The sequence below is a fragment of the Podarcis cretensis genome (assembly GCF_951804945.1).
Source record: "Podarcis cretensis genome assembly, chromosome: 8".
NCBI lineage: Eukaryota > Metazoa > Chordata > Lepidosauria > Squamata > Lacertidae > Podarcis > Podarcis cretensis.
In genome coordinates, this window is record NC_137177.1 from 33354459 (window position 1) to 33373843 (window position 19385).

The following is a 19385-nucleotide window of genomic DNA, read 5'->3' on the forward strand; positions in this document are numbered from 1 at the left end:
AAATAATTCACACGAGCAAAATAATCTGAAAATCTAGCATGCATAACAAAGCAGCCTCAATCATCCTTTTGTCCTCACCCTTCCTCTAGGCGTATGTGGTTTTATTCTCTCTAATCTCTCTGATGAAGAAAATTTGTTTTGCAAATTGCTGTGTTTTTGTATGTTGAAGATACTTCCATAGAATAATTCTAATCCTTTCTTTTTGCCTTGTTCTGTTAAATGGGGGCAAGGAGGTAGATTTGTGAACCAAAGGGCTCTGATACCAGCCGAAGAGAAGAGCCGCCTGGTGGGGCAAGCATGTCTTTAAAATTAAAATGGTCTCTCTGTGTGGGGGTGCAGTTAAGGCAAGTGGGCTCTGACCTCCTTTTTTGTTTTTACATGGTGCGGCTGCAAATGTCAATAAATCAATCATCTATTTTGTAGATTGCACAGACGGAGGTTCAGCAGGGACAGCAGCAATTCAGCCAGTTTACAGACGGACAGGTATGAACTTCAGAACCCATGGTGACAGCCATTGAGTTGGATTAAAAGAGGATCAGACAAGGCTATCAGTGGCTACTAGCCATGATGCTACTATGTTCTCCCTCCACAGTTGGAGGCAGTATGCCTCTAAATGTTAGTTGCTTGGAATCAGAAGTGGGAAGTATGCTGATGTGCTCAGTTCCTGCTTGAGGGCTTCTTATAAGCATATTGTTGTCCACTGAGAACTAGACTAGATGGGTCATTGGGCTGATCCAGGGGGGCTCTGACATTAGAACACCTTGATGTAGTTCAGAAGGAGGTGAGTCTTCTCTAGCTCCTATCTGGCCATCTTCCTGCCTCTTATTTTCATTAAAAAAATGAAAAGCTTGGGAAGTTCATGGCTTCTGCAAAGTTAAGTCTGTGTCTCCATTTGATTATTTCAAACTTACAGTAGGAGAAAGGGAAACTGTAGAGGCAATAGTTCTCAGTACCAATTGCTGAGAATCACAAGTGGGAAGAGGGCTGTTGCGGTCTGGTCCTTCTGGCAGGTTCCCCATAATGGGCAACTAGATGGCCACTGTGAGAACAGGATGCTGGACTAGCTGGGCCTTTGGGATGAGCAATGATGTTGTTAGGGATGTAAGTGGCTGTGTTAATTCTTCACTTTCATTGAAGTAGGGACTCCTTGAGTATCATACATGACCATGGTGTGGGGTACGCTGCATCAGCAGTGTGTTTATTAAACTGCTTGACCTGGCATAGTGGGTCTCACTTTTGCCTATGTAATGGTTGTTCCAAGATGCTGCGATTCTGTATTTGAATGTATCCATTGAAGAGGGAACCTCAGTGGGTCTCTTTGCTTGTTCTCTTCCAACAGCTCTACCAGATCCAGCAAGTGACCATGCCTGCCGGCCAGGACATCACCCAGCCCATGTTCATCCAGTCCACCAATCAGACAACAGATGGACAGGCCCCACAAGTTACAGGAGACTGAGTTGGTTCAGCCAGAGGGCTGTGAGATGTTATGGAAGATACACCATCTTGATTGCTGTACTGCCAACCAGAGGCCCTCTTCAGCTCTTCTCCTCCATCCATTCCCCAATATATATCTGCATTTGATATAAACCTGCCAAGGGCAGCAATCTACGTTGTATTCTATGAACTGCTTCAATCTGGTGGCAGACAAGGAAACCCCACAAACTGACAATGTTGCAATATTTTTCTTTTTCTTTTCTTTTTTTAAAAGAAAATGGCAAATTCTACATTGCTCAGCAATTCTGCTTTGTATATAACTGATGAATTTTTATAGGGCTCAGTCAAAAGCAGTGTATCTGTTTCCCTGTTTCTTCATTGGTGCAGCATCTTTTCCTTGTCCCTCCCACTTCCCTGTCCAGTAAACTTCATCTTCCAGGACTTTCATCCTGCAACAACCCTGCGTTGGCTGCATAAGCTGGACATATCCCCATCTTCATATTTCAGTCAGGAAGTGTGAGAGCCCGCGTGTGGGTGTATGTGTGTGAAAGGTTTCTCGTTTTTTTAATGTCCCAGATCTAAGTATTGTTAACTTCAGCTTCTGAGGGAGGGGGCAGGGAGGGGAGTAAACCAGCCCCAGCAATTCTGTATTAAACCTGTTTTTGAAGGCAGCTTTCCCCAATGTGTGGCACCCTCCAGATGTTCTGGACTACAACTGGCTGGGGCTGATAGGGCATTGGGGGTGGGGAATCACATTGGGGAAAGCTGCCCCATAGGCTTTAACATTGGCCTTGAACTATTTTTTTGAAATACTTTCGGTTTGGATGCAGATATGAGTTATTGGTTAACTGTATGAAGTCTCAGTCAATGCATGTGTAAAATAAAGCTGCATGAAATGCAATAAACTTGTTTTCTATGATAGTTCAAGAGCCGTGTGTCTTCTCTCAAATCAGCAGCCCAACAGCCCCCACTGGATGGTCCAAGACAACTTGGGCCCAGTGGCAGAAGATATAACTGGCATCTTCCCCTGTAGTGGTAAAGTGACAAATCTATTGAATTTCAAGGCTGCCCTAGAATCCACTGCTTGAGGCAAGGTTGCTGCCCTGTCCTACAACACTGGAAGGCTTGGCCTTGCCCTAAAAGGAAGGCTGATATCTGCCATAGTGTTCCTGTTCCCCACAAACTTCGTGGTTCCCCTTCCCCCAAGAATGCTGAGATTGCCTACCTGACTGGTACAATTCAGCACCCAAGTTCAGTATTATTAGGAAAGGAATTCAAAATGAGTAAACTTGATGGCATTTCTCAAGAGTGCGAAGTAGGCTGGAGTTGGTTTTGTCAGTACAGGCAGACATTGCTTTGTGGCTATTAACACATTTGTATCCAGGCATCCCTCCCTGGAGAAACTGAGCTGTATATAGCAGACTTCATTCTGGAATTGGTTGGGTCATCACTCCCCAACCTACTGCCCTCCAGATGTTCTGGATTGTGATTGCCAGCATTGCCAATGTCGGGCATGGGAGTTATAGTTCAAAACACAGAGAGAGCAGTGGGGAAGGCTGGGTTAGGCTGGGTGTTGGTGATTGTGCCATGATCGCACAGCTGGGATTACGGTTTAGCAGAGAGCTGAAATTAGATCTTCCTTGGTTGTAACATTCTGGATGGTATGTCTCCCCCCTCTGCATGGCGTAGTTGTGAAAACCTTCACTTTTCATTTCAAAATTGAAACCACACCTCAAAGCATCTCTGAGATGGTGCTACTCCAAAGTTAGGATGACAGTGGTGGTTTCCCCCTCACGGTCTCCAGTTCGGGGGGGGGGGCGGGGACACAAGTCAAGAAAGCAAAGTCTTTCACGATTAACATTGTCTTTGTGGGCATCTGGCTAGTCCAGAGGGAGCCAGTTCCAGAAAGAGAAAATGTCTGCTTAATGGTCAGTTTGTGCACTTGAATAGTCTTGAAAGCTGCCCAAAGAATTAATTTGTTACGGTCTTTAAATTCACACTTTCCAAATCCCTGGATATTTATAGAGTGAAAAGGAAGATTTTCTTCTAAATCTAGTATGGCTAAGATGCTGATGCTCTGGATCTGAAGATTGGACTACTGTAATGTGTTCTTCGGGAGGCTGCCCTTACAGCTGGTCTGGAGTGTAAAATGAAGCAGCTAAGCTACCCTACAGCAAGTGTTCTCAAACTGTGCTCTGCAGACCACCAGTGGCCTGAGGGATTCTTTCAGGTGGTCCATGGCATGTCTAACCAATGCCACTTACAATTCTATGAATTCCAAACTGTAATACAATAAAATTCAAGACATAGAAGAAGCAATGAAAATACCATCAGAAATCCTACAGTTATCTGAAGCCTTTCTGACCTGCGTGCTTATTACGATTGGGTGTCCCAGTCTTTGGGAGCTCAGTTGGCTCTTACACCTAAAAAAGGTTATGTGCTAGCCTGTGTAAAGATTTAAAATAACCCACTCACCCCGCTTCAGTGGAGCCCCTGTCTTTGTGCTTCAGTGAGAACGATGGTTGCTTCCTAATTGGAAGGAAGAGTGACCTGGGCAGGAACGCAACATTAAGCTTCCCATCCCTGCCAAGCAAGTTGAATTGATGGAAGCAGGACCAGAGCAACAAATCAAGCAGAGACACAGCAGGCAGCCTCCTCAGTGGGTGCATATGCTGGATTTACAGGAGTCAGTCATTATTTAATTGCTTGCTTTCTCAGCATACTGTAGCAGTTTTACCCCTGGCACAGTCACACACCACACAGTCTGGGAGATGTCGCTGCAGGTGCTGTAAATTTTGCTCTCGCTGCTTCTCCCAAAAGAGGAAAATGTACCCTCAGACCTAACAACATGCAATTGGGCAGGATACATTTCCTTTAATCCAGGCATGTCCAGAGTCCATTTTGGGGGCCCTCTTTGAAAAAAGTTTGGACACCACTGCCAATCATTCCATGACCATATACCGTATTTTTCGCTCTATAACACGCACCCGACCATAACACGCACGTAGTTTTTAGAGGAGGAAAATCCGTAGGCATGCCACCCATAGGCATTTCCTCCATAACACGCACAGACATTTCCCCTTACTTTCTAGGAGGAAAAAAGTGAGTGTTATGGTGCAAAAAATACGGTATGTCTTCCATCCAGTGAATAAAGTTTGAAGCCAAAGGTGGGGAACCTGTACAACAAGGCCCAAATTCCCCTCTGGGCAATCTTTTTTTTTTTTTTGGGGGGGGGGATACCAGAGGTGGGCAGGGCCTGGGTCAAAAGCAGGCAGAGTAATGAATGAAAATGTTGCCATTGTACCACTTGGCTAGTTTCTACACACTCTCACACACTGTCCAAGTGAGCGAGAATGGAATACAAAGTCCCATTACACCCGGAAGAGTGTGAAGCAGAGCTGATGACTGGTGAAATTTCCCAAAGGCCAGACAGAGAGACCTGGGGGACTTCATTCAGCCCCTGAGCCTGAGATTACCCATCCATGTCTTCTACCATCTAATAAAATAAGGTCTTCTAAATTAAACCTCCCTAAGTTTGCATCGGACTAAAATGAGGTGCTTTGAAGGTGCTTCAAAACATATGCACATCACAGCATCAACTTAGGAGAGTGATGGGAGAATGCCTGGCTCTAAGACAATGTCTGAAGCACTATCTGCAACTTTCAGAAGTCCTTTGAACCTAAAGCTTTAACAATAACATATGTAACCTGATTGGTTAGGGAGCACCTTTTGTTTAACTAGTCTCTTTAAAATTTAAGTTTGCAACCTTAATGTGTAGTTAAAGACTTCTGTCAGTCTCAAGTTCTACTGGAGCACCAGAGTCTCATCCTCAACCCCACTCTGGTTTTTGAGATCTCCCAGGGGCATTGCTATACCTGCTTGAGAACTGAAAAAATGAAAGTGGAGGCCTCTGTCTTTTGCACCTTTTGTGTTTTGCAATTGTAGCAGCTGGTCGACCCCAGAATGTACAAATTGTATCCCTCTTCTGGTCACTAGAGGGCACAGGACTCATTTTAATTTTTTTATTCTTCTGGAGACAGTAGCATCGAATTGCCCACTTTAAAGATGGCTGGTTAAACGTTACATAGTTATGTGACTGAGCTGTCAGATAAACATGCAGGGGACAGCTATATCTTCATTCAATCTGAATGGGTGGAAGATTTTACCCTTCTGTCTGTCTTGAAACCTCATTCAGCTACATTGGATGTTCCCAAATTCTGGAGTTATGAGGGAGAAAAACTGTTCTCTATCCACATTCTCCATGCCATGCATCGTTTAATAAACTTCCAGCATGTTTTACTCTCCTTTTCTCTAAACTAAAAAGGCCCAAACCCTGCAACCTTTCCTCAAACAGGAGTTGCTCCACCCCCTGGATCATTTTGGTTCGCCTTTTCCAACTCTAGAATATCCTTTTTGAGGTAAAGGCAACCAGAACTGTACACAAGATTCACACTGCATATTTGTATTATTACAATATTGGTACTTTTATTTTCAGTTCCTTTCCAAACTATCCACAGCATAGAATTTGCCTCCCCCCCCCCACCTCACGACTGTCAAAGATTGGGTTGATCAAGCTATTAACTAAAAACCCCAAGGTCTCCTTCCTGGTCAGTCACCGCCAGTTCAGACCCCACAATTATACATGTGAAATAAAGATTATTTTGCCCTCATGTTTATCACTCTATATACTTGTTTATGTAGAACTGTATTTGCCATCTTATGGCCCATTCCCTCAGGTTGGAAAGGTCCCTTCTGGAGATCTTCAGAATCCTTGGTTTTTTAAAAAAATAATCCTTAACAACTTAGTTTCATCTGCAAACTTGGCCACCTCATTGCCCCTCCTTAACTTGCTTATGAATAAGTCTAAAAACTGAAGTCCCAGTAACTATCCTTGTGGGATTCTACTTTCTACCTCCCTCCATCGTGAAAACTATTCACTGTTCCTAACCAATGCTTCCTGTTACGTAACCAGTTACTGATCCACAAGAGGACCTCTCTTCTTACTCCATGACTGCTAAGATTACTCAAGAGACTTTGGAGTATTTTGTCAAATAAGGTGGATGTCTAGAAACAAAGCAAAAGACAGAGGATGGGGAAGATGAGTGTTCAGTCTTGCTGCTTACAATTCTGGTCCTGGCTAATATAAAATAACCCTTTTCCCCTGGTCAGCTGACAGCCAAAAGCAATAAAGAAATTCCATTTTGTTCATGTTTATGTTTTTCCTTTGCCCGTGAGAGAGGGTGGAAAAGGTAAATTTGGGAACCAGCACAAAGGTAAAGTGATGCCGGGTATATTTATATTGCCAGGAAGCAGAGGCTGCTAAAAATAGTCCGGACTCAGGAGCGACAACCTCTGAGGGAAGACGGACCAGGCCCACCGTGGGAATGGGCAGCCCTGTGGACATCACAGCTCCAAACAATAAATCAAGGGCCCTCTGCTAAGATGCCCAAATGGCAGGCCGTCTCCCAGAGCACCCCTTGCTGAATGTGCCTCCCTCCCCTTGTGAAATTATATCCTATCAAAAGGACGAGTTTGGTGGAAGCAAGATGACGGAAGGTGTTGCCAAGTGGAATGATGTTTCAGTTGTACGGGGACGGAGGTGTCTCCGCTTCTCAGCTGAGATCAAGGGGACGTTTTGACGCACACAAGGGCAAGATTTTTTAAGCTCTGCTAAAAGGAAGCAAGTGTCTCCACTCAGCAGAAAACTTGGGATACTGTTACTGTGGGAGGTCACCAGGGTGCCATCCCTCAGTGGCTGTGCTGTACTCAATCCATTTTTCAGACAGGAAAACCTGCTCTTGGCATTTGCTACTCCAACACAGAGACCTCCAGGTATAGGGCGGTATATAATTTCAAATAACAAACAAACAAACAAACAAACAAACAGTAATGCTACCACCATCACTGCTCAGAGGCCTCACTGCTTTCTGATGCAACTCTGCCCATTTTCTCTGGCTGCCCTGCACAGGACTCCCTCCCTGAACACTTCAGCTCTTCCTTTCCCTTCAAATATCTCCTTTAAACCTACAGTTTCATCAGGCGCAGCATTCTTTGAGATCACCACAGGGGAATTAACACCCATCCCTAGAGTACGGGTGGCACTGTCCATTTTGTTTTCTCTCCATTTTTCATTTTCCCAATCTTAAATTCAGTTCTCCACATTCCTGAAGTGATTTGCAATGGTTTTTTAAAAATGCTCATGAAATTTTGTCAGCTTGTTAGTGTGAATTCCGCCTAATAAACACATTTTGGAATTCATTTTCTACCTCATATGCACATTTTTGGCAAGCTGCCTTCCCTAGTATAAGGCATTTTGGTAAGTTATTTTCACTACAGTACTATGTGCATTTTCATGCACACTCTCCTCTAGGAGAGATAGGTGAGTGAGCTGGCTGGTCCTCACCTTACCCAGCTGTGCCTACCTGGGTACTTGGTACATCAAACTAGACTGGGAGCAGGTTGCTATTGTCCACAAAAGCACCATCTCCTTGACCATAAAACCTCTTTACCTTAGGAAGGGCTTAGAGGATCTGCACTTGGTGTTGCACCAGAGAAAGCAACTCGGGATGTTTCTGATCTATCTGCCCCCTGTGGTCCAGCAGCATCTCGGATCAGGCTGGCCAAGGTAGTCTCTAAGAAAAGGCCTGCCTTTTAACCCTTACTGTGAACCTCCTCCAAATTCACCTTGCAATGTCAACTTTGTGCCAAATCCAGTGACAATAAAATGATGAAAGTCTGGCTGGCCTGAAAAAGATTTTCCTAATCTTACTGACATTCATTTCACTCCACTTTAAATCCTGCAGCTGTTTTGCCTCAACAGGACCCTCCAAATCCAGAATCATTGTTGCCTCTGGGTGAAATTGGGAGGGACCTCTAATAATAATTCCTTCTCCCTGCTCCCCCCCCACCTGCTTCCCAGGCACTAGCTGCTCTTTCTGCCGTTTGCATCTTTCTTCCCTAGTTTATGTGTGCCACAGATTTAAATAGCTCCAGCAGTCATTCTCTCTCCCCAGGGAAGCCTGGGAACTGTAGCTTGTGAGGGAAAATAGTGGAAGAGATCTCTTAGGAAGAATTCTCAGTCACCTCACACCTACTGATAATTCTTTGAGGTGCGTTGCAATTAGCTAAACTGCTAGAAAGCATATGTAAACTTTGTTGCTAAACTCTAAGCCTGCAACCCTATGTATGCTAATTTGTTTTTGTTTGTTTGTTTGTTTAACTTTTCTACTCAGCCTTTCCTCCAGGGGGTGCAACATGGCATGCATGGTTCTCCCCTCCCTGCTTCAACCTCCTCAGAACAACCCTGCAAGGTTGTTTCAAATTCAGAAACTTCAGTAGGAAATATGTACCGCAGGGGGTTCTGTTCCTGCATTGGAGAGGGCTGGACAGGCTGGCCCTTGTTCTGTGAGTCTAGTAAACATTTCCATATGCTCCAACATTTCTCCAATAAAAATATGGACATCCTAAGGAAAAGTGAGGGATGCGGGTGGCGCTGTGGTCTAAGCCACAGAGCCTAGGGCTTGCTGATCAGAAGGTTGGCAGTTCGGATCCCTGTGATGGGGTGAGCTCCCATTGTTCGGTCGCTGCTCCTGCCAACCTAGCAGTTCGAAAGCATGTCAAAGTGCAAGTAGATAAATAGGTACCGCTCTGGTGGGAAGGTAAACAGCGTTTCCATGCGCTGCTCTGGTTCGCCAGAAGTGGCTTAGTCATGCTGGCCACATGATCCAGAAGCTGTACGCCAACTACTGGACCTAACGGTCAGGGGTACCTTTACCTTTAAGGAAAAGTGGGACATTCCAGGATGAAATCAGAAACCGGGATGTCTTCTCTAAATCAGAGACGTCCCTGGAAAATAGGGACATGTGGAAGGTCTGCATTTCATTTGGTTGTATTGGGTGTTCATAGGAACATAGGGAGCTGCCTCACACCAAGTCAGACGACTGGTCCAGCTAGCTTGGTATTGTCTCTATATTGACTGGCAGTTCCTTTCCAGGCTTTCAATCAGGGGTTCTATGCTGGAGATTGAACCTAGGACTGACTATGTACTCTGCCTCCCCCAGACAATTCAGCTGCCTTATCCCGAGTCTGGCCATTGGCCCCTCTACTTCAATACTGGCCACATTGACTGGCAGTAGCATTCTAGGGGTAAGACCTGGGTCTCTCACCACCATACCTGGATAGGTTACTGGGGACTGAGATCTTCTGCTTTCAAAGCAGATGCTCTACCACTGAGCTATGGCCCTTTCCCTGGTCACACCCTGTGCACAGCTTCCCACATGTTAAAACCTCCCCTGGGGTCATTTGTCCGCTCCAGTGGCTGTGCCTACACAGTGATAAATAGGATATCTCAGGGACACCACAGCTAATTCCGCTGGCAGTGCTTGTAAAAACAAAAGGGGTTTTTTATAATTGGAATGAAAAAAAATGAGGAAAAAGATTTGTGCCAAATTGAGGAGATGGAGGATTGCAGGCGGGGGGGGGGTGGCGGAAGGAGCCAGCCAAACGATTAAGTGATCAGATTTTCCCTCGAGATGAGATTGTAGCTTTAACGGGTGATCAGCACTCTTAAGCTCTCGCTGGCGCAGCATTTAAAAAGAGCAAAATCTGTGTGGTAAAGAACTTTCATGAACATTTCTCGGTTCCCAAAGCAGCAGGCCGAGGAATGCCCGACTTTAGCACTAAGAGCACAGGGGTGGCTGCTGCTGCTGCAGATCCTGCCTCTGTGATGTCTCCAAAAGGGTGGATTTTGGGCAGGGGAAGGGAAGCAACCATGTGCAGAAGGAAGGCCGGAGACCAAAGTTGTCTCTGCTGGTTTCAGATGTGAAGCTTGGACTATTTCTAGGCCTCCGGGAAGGTTATGGAGTTGCAAAGAGCGGGTGAAGAGAGAAAGTGTTGTGAAATAAATGGGTAAGAACCTACTGGATGAGGCCAGTGGACCATCTTGTTTGGCATCCTGCTTTCACCTGCCGGTCACAAGCAGGACCTGAGCGCAAGAGCCCTCTCTCCTGTGGTTTCCAGCAATGTATGCCTCTGACCACGGAGGCAGAGCACAGCCATAAAGACTAGCCCTGTCCTCCAATAATCTGCCTAATCCTCTTTTAAAGCCATCTTAGTTTGTGGCCATCACTGCCTTCCATGGGAGTGAATTCTGTAGTTTATGTGCTATGTGAAGAAGTCCTTTCTTTTCTCTGTCCTGGATCTTCCAACATTCAGCTTCCTAGGATGTTCATGAGTTGTGAGAAAGGGAGGAAAACCTTCCTCTATCCAGTTTCTCCATGCCATGCATAGTTTTATAAACGTCTATTACATTACCTCTTCCTCACCTTTCTGCTAAACTAAAAAGTCACATACACTTGCAACCTTTCCTCACAGGACAGTCACTCCATCTCGATCAGCTCCAAAGAAATACTATAGTCTTTTCACAAAAGGATGTCATCTTCTGCTGCCCTGATGCTCAGCACATTTACCTGGGCATAACAACCATTTTGTTGCAGAAAAGAATAGCATGTTTCTGCAAAATCCCCAGCCTCTGGCAAAGGCGGTTTTAGGGTAGCATGACTGGTCTGGCCGCACTGGGGCCACGCTGCAGGGGGCACCACAACAATGCTGTAGAATGGAGCGTGAAAGTGGGGGGGGGAGCACTGAATTTTAGTGTTGCACAACATGCCACTGAAATTTGAGAGCCTAAAGTCTGCCACTAACTCTCTGAGCAGCTGAAGACTCCAGAGGTTACAGCACTTCAAGGTTTTGTTTCCTTGGATTGAAGGTCAGTGGAGACTGTGGTGTCTACGGTATGTTGTTTTATTTACACACACACACACGCGCGCGCACACACACACACACAAACACACATTGTGCATAGGATAGAGGCAGAACTTCCAAATGTCCCTGTTTTCCAGGGACATCCCTGTTTTAGAGAAGCCATTCTGATTTCTGATTTTATCCCAAAATATCTCACTTTTCCTTAAAGGTAAAGGGACCCCTGACCATTAGGTTCAGTCGTGGCTGACTCTGGGGTTACGGCGCTCACCTCGCTTTATTGGCCGAGGGAGCCGGCGTACAACTTCCGGGTTATGTGGCCAGCATGACTAAGCCACTGCTGGTGAACCAGAGCAGCTCACGGAAAGGCCGTTTATCTTCCCGACGAAGCGGTACCTACTTATCTACTTGCACTTTGACGTGCTTTCGAACTGCTAGGTTGGCAGGAGCGGGGACCGAGCAACAGGAGCTCACCCCGTTGCGGGGATTCAAACCGCTGACCTGCTGATCGGCAAGTCCTAGGCTCTGTGGTTTAACCCACAGCGCCACCCGCGTCCCTCACTTTTCCTTAGGATGTCCCTATTTTCATTGGAGAAATGCTGAAGGGTATGGAGTTCTCTAACCCCTGAGCCATCTGAAGGCAATCCTGTATAGGGAAGGGTTTTTTAAAAAATGTTTTCTTAAGTTTTTATATATGTTGGTAGCTGTCCAGAGTGCTGGGGCAACCCAATAAGATGTGTGGGGTATATATAGTAAAATTATCATTATGGAATGAGACATCCCTATTTTCACCGGAGAAATGTTGGAGGGTATGATAGAGGGGCTCACAGCATTAACATGCCAATAGATCTTGCTTCCCCAATAGGTTTCCAGGGACATCTGAAGCCACAGCTTTGGGTCCAGCACAGAGCAAAGTGTGCCTCTGTGTATCCAGCTTCCAGCATCAGCCAAAACTCATACACCAAAAATTTAACTCACTTGGCCTGTCTTTTCCTCCTTCCTAGGATGACAGGGACATCCATCCAGGTGAGTGGAGTTGGAAAATGCCTACTGCTTTCCTGGACAGCATCACCACTGAGTTTTCGCTGTGTCCCATAGCTTACTCTTTGAGATGCTGCAGAGAGCACTTAACTGGCCAGCTACAGAAATTAGCCTGACTGGTTCAGTAGTTGCTTCTATTGTAAATGTCAGGTGTGGAAGGAGCCCCTAATCTAAATTGGGGCTTTAACCATTACCCTCCCCTTGTACCTGTTATTTAATTTTTCAGATGCCATTCACACAATCGTTTGTTGTGTCTACTGTGGCCTTGAGTGTTGCCCATGGAGAGGAGGAAAGATAAGGAAGAGGAGATTGGGGTTGGACCTGAGCTGGGGAGGGGAGAAAAAAAACAGTGAGGGAGCTAGCAGGGATTTCCACATATCCAATCAATCCGGTGGGTATTCATTATGTGATACAAATTGGGGGCCTGCGTTGGTAAGTGTCCTGAGCCCCTGGCCTACCTTGCAACAAGTCAGTATGTCAAGTCCTCAGTCCAGGATCAATCCACATATCCAAAGCCCCACAGAGATCCTGGAGCATCCAATATGGGCAGTTGAGCAGACCCAGCACCTGCACTCTGCTGCCCTTTTATACCTTGCATGCTGATTGCAACATCTGGGCTTGACAAGGCATTCCTCACCTGTTCCTACTCCAGCTGAGGAATCGCACACCTCCCCCCAGAGCTAGCGAGCCCCACCTGGCCAGCTAGGGAGCTGGGCTGTGGGTCCTTGCCTGCCTCAGCCTCCTAGAGCGCCCCTTCTCCTGCTGCTCCCTACAGCTCAGAGCCCACTGTGTTCATGGAGACAAAGGTCCCTCTGGCTCTGGTGAAGGGTCCTGCTGCTCTGGTTCCTGTGCACTGACCCCCATCCGCTTCCAATCCTCCCTCACACTGTGAGTACTTCCTTCCCCATCTACCACTTGCCCCAGTGTGTCCCAGTCCCAGCTAAACCCCTTACCGGGATCCTCTTCCTCCTCCCCATTGTCCTGCCAGTTCATGACAGTAAGAAAATGGAAGAGGAGGGAAAGGAAGAGAAGTTTAAGTAGCATGGATGCAGGGGTGGAATAGGTCCAGAGTTTCCTGCACATATCCGGAATACTGCAGTTGGAAGCAGTGCCTGGGTAGCAATCGCTAAAATTTTCGGGAAAATCTGGACGTATGGCAGCCCATGTCGGCAGTGGTGACGTCCCTTAAAAATAGCTCAAAAACTTATTTTCTTTTGGCAAATTTGTTGTTTTTTTAAAAAAATAATATTTATTAAAGTTTCAACAATTACAGAAAGAAAAAATAAACATACCACGTTAAACAAAAACAAAACAACACACCACAATATAAAAAAGAGGGGGGGGGAACAGAGAAATAAAGCCCATTAAACAAAAACAAAAACAAAAACGCAAAAAAGAAAATGCATCAGATCTCCTCATTACCATTCTTTCATTAGCTTATTTCCTTGACCTCCTCACACCTCCCTTTTTTGTATTCTAGGTCTATTATCTATTTCAGCAAATCCTTTCCCTCTTTTAAAATTTTTGTCCTGTAAATTGTCTTAATATAATGTAGCTTTACTTTTCCTCCTTTCACCAATTAACAGTCAGTTATTCCCAAATCCTTTATATCCTTCCTGCTAAAATCATATAATATTGTTCCAACATCCTTCTAACAGATATTAATTTTACAGTGTTTCTGTAAATAGTCTTTAAATTTCCTCCAATCTTCCTCCACCGACTCTTCTCCTTGGTTCTTTTGGCAAATTTGCCAAAAATGCTCAACAACCTTTCTGTCCGGATTTTCACTCTTTGAAATATGACAACCCTGATGGATGGTCAGCAACTACAGAGGTCAGGAAAGCTGGGAGTTCTGCAGTAAGAGGAACACACACAAATATTCACAGCTTCCTGTTTCTTTCTGGATTCTACAGAAAGTGCTGGTTTAATTTTAACCGCAAGTTCTCCATATTGCTCAGGACTTCAGTAACAGCCAGACTTGTGCATATTTGCGATGCCATTTTCACCCTGTTGGCTGTGTGATATTGCTGCTTCCATGATTTTGTCATGTTTAGCTTGCTGTGGAGTTGTTATTTTTTTTGGAGGGGCAGGTTTTTTTCTTTGGCCTTACAATCCCATTAGGGATGCATGTTGGAGCAAAACGTTTTCATTTTGCATATACACTCATGGGATCTGAACTAGCAGTGACTGACCAGGAATGTGACCTTGGGGCCATAGTGGACAGTTTGATGAAGATGATATTTGTTTTTAACAGAGCTTTGGACCAGATTTGATCCCACTTGTTTTGAAGTATGAATTCAGCTGTCAGTTTGGCTGGCTTCTTTATCTGGAATGGATGGCAAAGTCTTACCCTTCTCCTCAATATGGATGGAAGGGTATGTAAATTTCAGCTATTTTCTCAGTTTCTAATTCAGTTTTCCAAATTTCCACATCAGTTTACAATTGTTTTACTTTTTTTTAGGCCCTCATGAAAATTCATCCACATTTTAATGAGAATTTTTCCTAATAAGCACATTTGTTGTAGGCAGCTTTGACTTGCATACACATTTTTGCAAAGCAATTTCCCCTAATATAATGCATTTCTGTATGCTATTTTCACTAATATATTCATTTTTACGCAAACTTTCCCCAATACATGGATTTTTTGTTGCTGAACTGCATCACACAATTCAGATAAATGTGGATTTCGAGGATGGCAGTGTTTTGGTTTGCATGTTGTTTTAGGAAGGGTGAGTTTGATAAATTTGCCTTTAAATGTGAACTGATTCGAATTTCTCCTCCATTCCCATTTTTTCAGGCCACAAAATGCTGTAGGCCTGGCATCCCCAAACTCGGCTCTCCAGATGTTTTCGGACTACAACTCCCATCATCCCTAGCTAACAGGACCAATGGTCAGGGATGATGGGAATTGTAGTCCCAAAACATCTGGAGGGCTGAGTTTGGGGGTGCCTGCTGTAGGCTGATCTTGTTTTCTGGGGAGGGGGCTGTGTTGTCTCCTAGCTAACTAAAGGTAAAGGGACCCCTGACCATTAGGTCCAGTTGTGGCCGACTCTAGGGTTGGGGTGCTCATCTCACTTTATTAGCCGAGGGAGCCGGCGTACAGCTTCTGGGTCATGTGGCCAGCATGACTAAGCCACTTCTGGCGAACCAGAGCAGCGCACGGAAATGCCGTTTACCTTCCCGCCGGAGCGGTACCTATTTATCTACTTGCACTTTGACGTGCTTTCAAACTGCTAGGTTGGCAGGAGCAGGGACCGAGCAACAGGGGCCCACCCCATCGTGGGGATTCGAACCGCCGACCTTCTGATCAGCAAGTCCTAGGCTCTGTGCTTTAACCCACAGTGCCACCCGCATCCCTTCCTAGCTAACTATCATAGTCTTAATTAATTAAACAAAATACATATACTCAGTGCTATTTTTCTAGAAAAAGAGGTGCCGGAACTCAACATGAACACCTCCCTTGTTCTCTTATCATGGCAATGGTGCCCACCTGAGAGGTGCCGGAACTGAGTTCTGGCTGGAAAAAAGCACCCTGCATTTACTGCTTGAAAGTAGTAGGAGCTCTTAAATTTCTAGAGTTTACAATAAATATCAATGAAAAGTGTGAAAAACAATTAAAAGCATTTAAAGTTAATTACAATTAACAGTCAAAGCAATTATAATATGTCTACATCTACCATGACTTGCCTAAACGATAGTGTCTTAAGCAGGTGCTTGTCAGCTTCATTATATGCAAAAATAAAAAAATAAAAAAATCCCTTATGAACCTGCACCTGCTGATCACTGTTTTGAGTGGTGGCTACCTGGATTCGAGGCTGGGTTTTCTGGTTTGCTTTTTGCCTCCTGCTTGCATAGAGTGTGCTCTCTGGGCTTTGCCTTTGCTCTTTGTTAAGGTCCTCTCAACCACAATGTATGCTATGAATTAAGATAAGATTGCAGAGAGCTGCTCTTGCAGGATCAGTGCAAAGCACTTTGCAAAATATATCTTCTGCCAGCTAATGAGATTAAGCCTTGTCTAAAGCTAAACTGCTGGAGCAATGGGAACCTTGAAAATCTATTGCATTTTTTAAAAAAACTTCCCTATAGAGGAGTGCCTTCAGATGTCTTGTGGGTCAGATAACTCCATACCCTCCAACATTTCTCCAGTGAAAATAGGAACATCCTAAGGAAAAGTGGGACATTCTAGGATCAAATCAGAAACAGGGATGGCTTCTCTAAATCATGGACATCCCTGGAAAATAGGGACACTTGGAGGGTCTGCTATTGTCCTACTGTAAATGAGATTAAATGTGACTGATCCTGAGCTGCTAGTGAACCAAGATCAAAGGTCTTGCAAGCACAACCTGCAAAATCTTAGGATCCTGGACAATTTTATGTGTTTGTAGTAGCCTGTTTACTATCATCCAAGGTCAGAGATGCTGGGGTAGACAAACAGAGGAAGTAGAAAAACAAAGACTCTTGAAACAGCTTAATCATTCAGAAGTTGATCATTAAGACTTAATGCTTTCAGCATGCATTTAGGAATTTGATGAATGCACATATTAAAACATTGACACTGGTTTCCTTGGCATTGCTTCCACTGTGGCTGAAGACTCCAGTGGGTGGGACTCCAAACTCCTCAGATGGAGCTTTAGCCACTCAAGGGGTCAGAGGCCTGCCTGAGGCTGCTTTGATTCCACCCCTAGCCGAGGGTGAGCCATGTAAGTACAGCCCTTGGCGTTTGATGCTCCATGGTTTTTTTCCGGCTTGCACTCAAGCTTTGTGGATGGCCTGTTCTATTCATTATGTTGGGTAGGGAATCCCTTTTCAGGGATTTCTGCATTAAACTTCTGGGGGCCAATATGCCCCTGGTGGGCAGGGCCAGAAGCAAAAAGCAGGCAGAGCAACAAATGTGATTGTAACCTTTGTACAGTTTATCCACACACCCCTTTCCATCCACTATGTAGGCAAACAAGATGTGTTATCAGAGGTATATCCCAGCCGGGCAAAAACACCCCAGTTCTGAGGGCCAGATAGAGAGGCCTCAAGGGCCTGAGGCTCCCTACTCCTGGATTACACTCTTCCTTTAGGACTCTCGGAATGGCTTGCAGTCTCTTTCAGGCCTCACCTCGCCTCTGGATTGGTGGTGGACAGAATCAAGCCACTGGATTGGGCAGTCCTGGTTTAAATAATTGGAGCCTGGCCCTCAGCCAGGAAGGCTGCTTTTTTCTCTCCCCCCCCCCCAGCTTTCAACTACAGACCTTGATCTGCAAAGCAGACCCTCCTGGACTTGGACTCAGGAGTTGCCTCCCACAGTTCTGGCCTGCTCAGAAACCACCCAGATGTGATCCAGTCCACCACACACAGTGGAGACTGTAGAATGAGGCGCTGGCCACTTTGGCAATTTACTGTATTTTTTGCTCTGTAAGACTCACTTTTTTCCTCCTGAAAAGTAAGGGGAAATGTGTGTGTGTCTTATGGAGCGAATGCAGGCTTTGCAGCTATCCCAGAAGCCAGAACAGCAAGAGGGATCACTGCTTTTGCTGCACAGCGATCCCTCTTGCTGTTCTGGCTTCTGAGATTCAGAATATTTTTTTTCTTGTTTTCCTCCTCCAAAAACTAGGTGCGTCTTGTGGTCTAGTGCATCTTATAGAGTGAAAAATATGGTAAATCCCGCTTCCCTCAAAGGTGGTCTCCCTCACCCCCTGCCATCCCAGTTGTGTGTGTGTGTGTGTGTGTGTGTGTGTAGCTACTCTTACAGGAAACCCTGAGGATGCCATTTCTGTCCTTAGTGCCATGCCAGGAACTGAATCCTCGTTCCCAGGAGTGGAGTGGGCTCCAGGCGCTCAGGACTCCCTGTTCTTATTAGCTCAGGCCTTGGAAAGCCTTTTTAAAGTTTCATTGAGGGGAGGAGGAGAGTGCTGAAGCCCAGTCCAACCAGGCAACATTGTGGCAGCAAAAGAGATCAGGCTGGCTTCCCGAAACCCATGACAGATCTGATGGATAAGTTGGTGCCATATTGATTTAGACTCTCTGGCTTTGGACCAAGACAAAAACTAACAAAATATATTCTCGGCTATGAAATCGATCGGAGGAGGTTTCTAGGTTCAGAAGAGGCACCAAAAAAGCAGAGGCAAAGATATCCCAGCTGTCATTGTTCATCACGGGTGTGGTTTGTGTGTCCGTGGGCCGATGCCAAGGGAAAGTCCTCCATCCTCCAACCATCATGAGGAACTGGTTGTCCACAGTCATTTGGACACATGGCTGGAGATGTCTTGATGGCCAGCAAAATACCCAGAGACCCAGGCTCTTCCTATGACCTCAGTGTCCTGCATAATAGAGGAGATGCTCTCATTTCACCAACGGAATACAATGGAAGGCTTGAGGCATTTTCTTGAGCTGAAAGAAGCTCTGCTGGGGATGGTTTAATGCAGGGGTTGGCAACTGGTGACCCATATACTGGTTCCTGGATGCACACAAACAAATTCCCTTTGGCCCAACACCACCACACATTTAGGCTATTATGGAGGACAAAATGAGCCTTTCCACTCCAGTTTCAGGAGAGAAAGGAAACAACCCAAAGAGACCATCAACACACTTTGTGCAAGCCTTTTCAGGAAAGGCACAGAGATGTGGAAAACCCCTGGTTGCAGAAACTGATCTGTGGCATACTGTTCCATTCATACCACTCACAGGAGTAGATTCCTGATCAGCGGCTGGCTATGCTGGAGGCCTGCTTTGAGAAAGGAGGTCTTGGTTCTGCTTGTTTATGTAGCCTGCTGGCAAGTGCCATGCCACAGAGGTTGCTGCCCCCTCCCCAACTGCTACATTTATATATACAACCTCTCTCCCAAGGAGCTCAAGGCCATGCACATGGTTCCCCCAACCCACACTCCATTTTATTTTCACAACAATCCTGTGAGTTAGGCTAGGCTGAGACCAGAACGTGAAATCTCAAGCTCATGGGCCAAATGTGCTCCTTTCTGGCTTTGGAACTCTCCCCAGGCCACACCCCTTTCTCCAGGCCACGCCCCTCACCAGCCCTGTACTGCACCATCCTTGATTGTATTTGCCTGGCTGGAATTTGTCCTTGAACAGTAATACTGTGATGTTTCTTGCTTCCCTGGATGGAGGATGGTGTGGGGTGTGTGCAGAAGCTACTGGGCAAAGGT

At 45.5% G+C, this 19385-nt stretch overlaps 1 protein-coding gene across 3 annotated transcripts in view; it reads left to right on the forward strand.

The window, feature by feature from the left end:
* NFYC (nuclear transcription factor Y subunit gamma) overlaps positions 1-2355 on the forward strand; it is a 53607-nt gene extending 51252 nt beyond the window's left edge. For all 3 annotated transcript variants that reach the window (XM_079988029.1, XM_079988028.1, XM_079988030.1), the window contains exons 9-10: positions 424-483; positions 1340-2355. In XM_079988029.1, the coding sequence (XP_079844155.1) occupies positions 424-483; positions 1340-1456 (177 nt within the window). In that variant the 3' untranslated portion in view covers positions 1457-2355. The remainder of the gene's footprint in view (positions 1-423; positions 484-1339) is intronic.
* Positions 2356-19385: the final 17030 nt, after the last annotated feature.